Below are 8,031 nucleotides of genomic sequence, written 5' to 3'. Positions count from 1 at the left end.
AGCTATATATAGCTATTGCAGTGTATACAAGAACAAAGAACGGCTCTCAGTGAGGCTTCAGTCCCATCAACCTTAGTAAAGATCCGTCCAGAAGAATCGGATCGTTCCTGAATCCACACAATAATTCAGCGCATGAGTGACAACTTTTTTTCATCGCAGATGCAACATGTGTCTCAGTACAGCTAGCTTTGCTAGCATCACGTCCACAGATCTTACCTTTCTTTAAGCTTTCCTTCCAAGTGACGCTAAAAGTTGGACAAAGTCCCACCGTCTGTGAAAGCGAAGCGCTGCTGGTTTTACATGTCGTCATATCTTATGATTTATGCAGCTATTATCGATTAGTTAGACATCTTCTCCCGCTCAGAGGAAACCACTGCGCATGTCTGGAGCTCCGCGTGCTAGTAAAGGGGGAGGCGATGGGTGACAACAGACACTAAGTCACGTTATTGCTTGGATTTTACGGCGCCACCTTAAAGTCCCTGAACTTCATATTTTAATGGACAAAAAGAGAGCAGTGCGACTTGGATGTAACAAGTAACGCGACACTTTTGTAGAAATGTAGTGAAGTAGAAAGTACAGATACTTACTGTAAAATGTAGTGGAGTAAAAGTAGAAAGTACCCATTATTAAATCTACTTAAGTAAAGTACAGATACATGAAAATTGTACTTAAGTACAGTAACGAAGTACTTGTACTTCGTTACTTCCCACCACTGCACAGATGTTTGTATTTACACTGCTGAACGAACAAGTTAGCATTAGCTAGCATGTTGTCAGTCAGTGTTTATCACAGCGTAACAAAGTAAGTTATTCTAACTCGCGTCATCTCGCTACTGTCTTAATGAGCCGTAAGCATTAAATGCAGGCGAGTCTATAAATGAGAGAGAAAATGCTCCAAACGTCGGATATAAGCTATTAACTAGCGATATTAAAGCCATTTTGTTGACGGTAACATCATCAACTCTCAATGAGATAAACCGAGTTCCGTTTTCATGAAAAAACTAAATACCGCACAATTCAAATTTAGCGCGCAAAGCACAAATAAAACCATTTCTCCCTATTCTGGTCACAACCAGAGGAAATGCCGTGATGAAGCTTCCTTCATCACGGCATTTGACAATCTAAGCCTTCAGAAACAGAAATAATGAAATAAAAAGCAGCGGGTTGAGGCAGCGCGAGCTTCACACACGATGTGCTAAAAATAAAACCCAACGGCTGCAGACGCCGCAAAGCTGCGGGAGTTGCGCCGGGCGAAGAGAGGCGATCTGCGGTGGCTGCCGCTTGTAAATTATTTAATTATCCGAACTGTAAATAATTTAAATAGTTAAATAGATGGTTTGGCATGCGCAGTAAAGTGGCTGCTGACGCAACGTGACTTCTGACGTGACGACATAAGGCTACTGTGCGGGCGGGTTTGATGCCTGTGACGTGTGGACGGACGTCATAAGTCAGGGTCTTTATTTGCTCGTTCTTTTTCCCTAAACCTCACTTCGCACTCATTCCTCGCATCAATCTTATCTTCAAACCTGAGATATAGTCATGCTAAGTGGACAGACTTCACCATCCATAGAGACCCAGACTGTCACCATGGAAGCCCTGATGGCTACAGTCGACCCGTTTTTAAAAAGCATCACCCCGAAGGAGTGGTTGAAACTCGCAAACGGGAACCCAGAACCCAGCACCACCTGTGCTCTGCAGAAGACTTTGGAAGACATCTTGGAGCTGTTTTCATGCATGGTTCTGCATAGTGTCCATAAGGAAAAGTGCACTATGAAAGATTTGAAGGTGGCCGTGGGGAACAAAGTTCCCGAAGCCTTTGCCAAAGTCCTGGAGATCAACGAAGATATCAGTACTGAGAACACACGAAATTTAAACAGGCTCATTGTACAGTATCTGCTGACTAAAGTTAATCACAGCGTGGACTCAAGTACAAGAGATCGTGTTGAGGAAGCACCTTGTATGGCAATGATCGGACAAATGGTTGATGAAACCAGTTTGATTTTGAAGGACCTTTCGGATAAATTGCGCACATCTGGTCAGGATTTTACAAAACCAGCCGATGGGGAATCTTGTGAGCCGAAATCCAAGATTAATGGCCTGATGGGGAAGATAAAGAGATTTTTTAGAAATGTCACCGGTAAATATTCATCAAAGGTGGCTCCACTCATCGTCCAAGAACAACCAGAAACGTCTTTCCCAGAGTCTCAGTCAACCAAAGATTTACAGGTACTAGAATGGAAACCAAAGTTGGATGAAATATCACCCGTGGTAGCCTTCTGTCAGCCAGAGATCTTGTTGACTGAAAATCTACTGGAGAGTGAATTAGAACCGGAGTCCAGCTCTGACGATAGCTCTGATGGTTCCTCATCTGCCTTCACACCTGGGAAGGAAGATCTGTGGGACAGTCGGATATCAGTTTCCTCAGTGCTGGACTATGAAGGCAATGAGGGGATAACAGAGTCTCAGGTTTGTTCTGGAGAGGAGCAGGTTTCCCATCCAGTTCCAAATTTAAAACCTTCATCCGAAATCTGTGACGGCATGATTTCTGCTGAGCTGCAACAGGAGAAACCAGAATTGGAGTCAATCAGCGAGCCAAAGGATGTCGAGTCTGAAGAGATTAAGATGAGAAAAAAGGCCATGAGAAGTCTGGTCAGAGATGTGATCCAGAGACTTATTTACAAGTCAGGACAGAGATACTGCCCTGAAGAAGTGTATAATGACATCTGTGATCGACTCTCTGAAAAACTCTGGTCCGAAACCAGACCAAGAGTCTTCAATATGAGCCCGGACAAGATTAGACGCCAGGGCGAGGCTATCTTCAAGAACCTTCTGAAGGAGTGCAAAAAGGCAGAAAACATCCTCCTTCTCCTGGAGGCAGGGGCGCCAATTATGGAGAGAAATATCTTGACAACGATGGAAAACCAAGTTCAGCCTCGGTGGAAGACATTTAGTTCAATTAAAATGGCGTTCAAGGAAGCGGTAGAGAACCTACGGGAAAACCAACATAGGCTTTACTTGTGGCTGTAAAGGAATTACAGCCACAAGTAAAGCCAGAGGGGGAGTAAAGTATCGTAAGAGTGGGGAGGAGGTCTGACTGTACAAATTCAAAACTTATTAGTAATTTCCACTATCAGTAATGTTTGGCCCAACAAACATTACTTGTTCATTTTTAGTTTTTAGGTCATTTTATACTTGTTAAGTAGTTAGGTCATTTTATACTTGTTAAGTAGTTAGGTCATTTTATACTTGTTCAGTAGTTAGGTCATTTTATACTTGTTCAGTAGTTAGGTCATTTTATACTTGTTCAGTAGTTAGGTCATTTTATACTTGTTAAGTAGTTAGGTCATTTTATACTTGTTCAGTAGTTAGGTCATTTTATACTTGTTCAGTAGTTAGGTCATTTTAAACTTGTTCAGTAGTTAGGTCATTTTATACTTGTTCAGTAGTTAGGTCATTTTATACTTGTTCAGTAGTTAGGTCATTTTAAACTTGTTCAGTAGTTAGGTCATTTTAAACTTGTTCAGTAGTTAGGTCATTTTAAACTTGTTCAGTAGTTAGGTCATTTTATACTTGTTTAGTTTTTAGGTCATTTTAAACTTGTTTAGTTTTTAGGTCATTTAAAACTTGTTTAGTAGTTCTTTATCATTTTTAGCCAAAGTTATTAAGAGCTGTGGTAGAGGGTCTTAAGGCAATGTATGGCACATCAAACATTTTATAATAACAACCTGTTTGAGAGTGAATGCTCAGGTAGCTAACCTGTAATTAGCCGCTCATCAGATACAGTGTGTTCCAACATTATGATGGTGTTTTTTGTGATGGATATATTTTGAACAGCCAAATTCTTTTCCTGTTGACAAGTATCATTATTTGAGGCAGGTGACTGGCAGTGCACAGCAATAGCTGTGTTACTCTGTGTATGTCACTTTATGTACACACAGTAAGTACATACACACAGTATGTAAAGTGATTTACATACTCTGCGTATGTAAATAACAGAGTATGTGGTTTCCATACGCAGGTTTTCTTTTCTGGCTCAGTCTTAATTCAGTCATGGATGAAGAGAGGGAATCACAGAACAGAACACACACACCCACACACGCTCACCCGCCCACACACCCCTATGGTGCCATTGCAGGCCAGTTAACCTAACATGTATATATTTAGGTTGTTGGAGGAAACCAGAGTTGCTGGTTAGTTGGAACCTTCTTGCTACAAGAACTCGTTTCCATGGTGAACAACTGTTCACCATGGAAACGAGTTAAAAGGGTTTGTGTTACTGGCTAACCCTTTGGTCATGCACTTGTCATTCTCAGTGAGTCACTGCCAGGTTTCCTGTTATTCAGTGCTGCTGCTGAGGCCCATGTGCAAAACATATGGTGGGCAAGCTTCCGTTTTTTGACACAGTTGAATTAAATTAATTGTTTACATTTATATTATAGATTGAAAGCCTAATTTTTGTTTAAATTTGGCTTCGAAAATGCACTTTGACCTTTAAGTGTCACTGAAGGAAGTGAGAACATCGTCCTTTAAGTGATATTTGATATTTAGCATTTTATAACTGAAGGTAACACAGTTACTTGATTGTGGTATAAAATGCCATAATATGCAGGGAAAACACATAATACTGTCTCCTTTTAAGAAAAACCGACTCAAAAATCTATAGTTTCTTTGACTATGATGCATAATTAACAAAGACAGAAAACCCCGGCTTGCGAGCGCATCACCGGCGTTTCAAAGATTGCTTTTGAAAAGCAACTAATGAGAGTGGACTGCTGGTGCCTGAATGACGATGGTGCTCCGTCCTCGGACACAAGAGATGAGATGAAAGCTCAGTTGAAGTAAACAATTATGTTTTATTGATAAGGTTCTCAGAAGAGTCTCGTTTCAGTGAATGTATAAGATTCACCCTCTGATAATACTGATTTGGTACATTATGACATCCAGCACGAGTCTCCTCACAGTGAGAGGGATCCATTACTGCTACTGCTGTTGGGATCTAGGACAGAAAGAATCTGCTTCCAAACAACAAACAAACAAACAGTAAATAAAAAGAATAAGAAAAACAAACTTTGGACCGATATCGTAGATAATGGAGTATCAGAGTGCCACAAAACTCTAGAGTAGTAAGAGCAGCTAAAGGTTTCGCACATTACAAGCCACTTCCTCTTAGAAATATAAAACTTGATATTCTGAACAATATTCTACTGTGCTGCATAAAGGTAAGTCTATACACTGTACATCGAAATATACTTCGAAAAAACAGATTTCACAGTTTTAAAGACTTTATTTAAAGTATAAACTGCTTTTTAAAACACCTCATTACATAAATTACTCTTTTTGCCAGTTGACTATTGTTTCCCTGTCAGCAAACCGAAAACAAATACAAAAACCAAAAAAAAAAACCCAAAAACAAAACATTTATTACATATCTTACAAAACAAAAGAAGCACGTCCATCGATGTTCGTCTCGATAAGAACTGGTGACTCATTCATGATTGTCATTTAGTACTAAGAATAAATAAATAAAAAAAGAAACGAACCAAATAAATACTAACTCAGCATGTCTGTCGGACTTGGTGAGTGGTGTGTGTGTGTGTTTGATCGCGCTGTACAGAAGTGCCTTGGTGAAAATCTCACAATTCTACCGCGACTGAAACGTACAAAACTACGGCATCTACGGTATACGCAACATCCTGAAGTTTTTAAGTGTAGTCTGACACATATGTATGGGGGGTGGGGAGGGTGTGTGTGATTCTGCTCCCCACCCACCCCCCGGTTGCAAAAGAAACAACGTGGTGCTATGCCACTTTCCACAGATATAGCTGTCGTTTTTTTTTTTTTTTTTTTACTTTTTGTTGGGTTTTATTTTTTTTCTCTCTCTCTCTTTCTTTCTTTTTGAGTTTAGGCTTCAGCTCATCATCAGCTTGGATGTTCATGGATGCCGTTGTCCTGTTGCTTGGCTGATCGGCGGCGGAACTGGACTGGTGGTGGACGGACAATGGGAGGCCTGAGACAGGGAGACGGCTCGCGTTGGCGTCGCTGTTTTGTGATGCATGTCGGGTGATGGCTGCGCTCTGAGGAGGCTCGGTCTCCGCTTTGGTCCCTTCGCCTTCAGTTTCTTTATTGGAGACGAGACAAGCCGCGATTCGCGGAGGCCGCCGCGGCGCGACCCCGCCCTTCCCTTCTCCCTGCGTTATCGTGGCTGTTCTCGATGTGACCCAATAAATATGGGCGAAAATATCACTATCTTTTTTAAAAAGGGGACTCTTCTTATTGGGTAAGCAACAGTTATCAGAGTTCTTCAGTGCTTTTTTTTTTTTTTTTTTTGTCAGTTGATCAAAGTTTTTTGTTTTTTTTTTCCAAAAAGCAAAAAAATTGACTAAACGTTTGTTTTTGTTGTTTTTTCTTTGCCTGTGGCAGTAAAATTAACAATATGTTTTTCATTCTTTTTAAAAGTCCCTGCAGCGTTCCGCGAGTAACCCCGTTTGTTGGTTAGTTCTCCGTAGGTTTTCAGAGGAGTAAGGTTAAGGAGGCTGGGTAGGAAAAAAAAAGGGACAAAATTCGGAGGTGTCGGGAGAGATGGGAAGAGTCAGCGGGGTTCGGGTGGGCTGTTACCTCCTGCCCATCTCGTTCTGTCTGAGAAACTGGACGTTGTTGCTGCTGTCGGCCAGTTCTGGGTATTGCTCCACCGGCAGCACGTAGTAGCCGTCGTAGCCTTGGACCCGACCCGTCGTTAGAAGCTGCTGCCTCTCCCCTTCGGTCCAGAGGCGACTGCCGCCTTTCCCGTCCCTCGTGCGCTGCTGCTCCTTGGCCCAGGCCCCCGCCAGGGCCCTCTGTCGGGCCAGCTCCAGCAGTCTTACCTTCTCTTCGTCCACCACATCCACAGAGAGCCCGTAGCGAATGCTCAGCACTAGCGACGGGACGGCGAACTCCACGGTCACGCCTCTCCTCGACCGGCCGCTCACCGTCACGTTGATGCCGCTCTCCAGAGACTTCCGCCCGTTTGTGAGCCCCAGGGCCAAAAGGTCACTGTCGGCAGACCCCACTTTCACAAAGTAGTGGCAGTCCTTCCCGTCCTGAGTGTAGTGAGTGCCCTCCAGGTACTGGGCGCCGTTGAGCACCAGAGCTATTTTGCGGCTGTCGTCACTGGCCAGCGGCGACACGCCGGCCACAACGCGGCCCTCCTTCAGCGCCAGCATCACTCCGCGGCCGATAATGGGGGTGCTGGTGCCGAACCAGTGGCCGGGCTTGTCTTTACGTCTGCGGCGCTCTTTGTTGAGAAGGCGGCCCTCGAGGGCCATGAAGGCCTGGTTGTGGCGCTCTGCCGCCTGCTGCACGCCAGTGATGAGCTAAATGACCAAGAGACAAAAACGGTTACTGGAACCTAACATTACAACTCAGAGCAACTTCTAGACAAATGGACTTTACATCACTTTGTGATGCCAACACCACAAAATGAAATGTATTAGATTCAACTAAAAGTAGAGCAAAATTGCGAAGGAAACAATAATCTATGGTTTTCTACAAACACCAAATGTAGGGAAAGTATTTTTGATATTTGCTTTGATATTCCGAAACAAATCCAGTCCATTCAAATGTTTTCAGAGCATTTAGGCTTCTACAGAACAGTGGCTGGAAGAAAGCTAAACCATAATCAGTCAAATGAGACAACTATTGAAATTCTTGGTCAAAATTCAAATTGCTACGCGAGATAGAAAACTTGTCACTCCAATGCCTGAACGCGACGCCAACATCTCCTCTGATGTCCTCTGATGGTAGATTATGGGGATGAGTACCGTGGCTGAAATATCAATATATCTCATGCAAGTGTTTACATCCGTCACCGCCATGTTTTGTTTTTAACCGATGAATCACGGTGAACAAGAACATCCACATGTGATTTTAATCACACTTCTTATTTAATGGAAACAGTGCAGTTGTAAAATCGTGTTTTTCCAACATTAGCAGAATATCGAAAAAGATTTCTACGCATTTGTGACGGAAATGCAGCTAATAAAAAGGTTTAGAACCA

At 42.7% G+C, this 8,031-nt stretch overlaps 1 protein-coding gene across 6 annotated transcripts in view; it reads right to left on the bottom strand.

Moving 5' to 3' along the window:
• Positions 1–4,828: 4,828 nt before the first annotated feature.
• Positions 4,829–8,031, bottom strand: part of tenm2a (teneurin transmembrane protein 2a) — a 291,969-nt gene continuing 288,766 nt past the window's right edge. For 5 of the 6 annotated variants that reach the window (XM_032554630.1, XM_032554631.1, XM_032554629.1 and 2 more), the window contains one exon: positions 6,611–7,348. In XM_032554630.1, the coding sequence (XP_032410521.1) occupies positions 6,611–7,348 (738 nt within the window). Of the gene's footprint in view, positions 7,349–8,031 lie in introns of all 6 variants that reach the window. The other variant, XM_032554628.1, reaches the window with a different exon arrangement.

The sequence above is a fragment of the Xiphophorus hellerii genome, chromosome 23 (genome assembly GCF_003331165.1).
Source record: "Xiphophorus hellerii strain 12219 chromosome 23, Xiphophorus_hellerii-4.1, whole genome shotgun sequence".
NCBI lineage: Eukaryota > Metazoa > Chordata > Actinopteri > Cyprinodontiformes > Poeciliidae > Xiphophorus > Xiphophorus hellerii.
The sequence above is the reverse complement of the archived record's forward strand: the minus strand, read 5'-3'. Positions and strand labels throughout refer to the sequence as shown.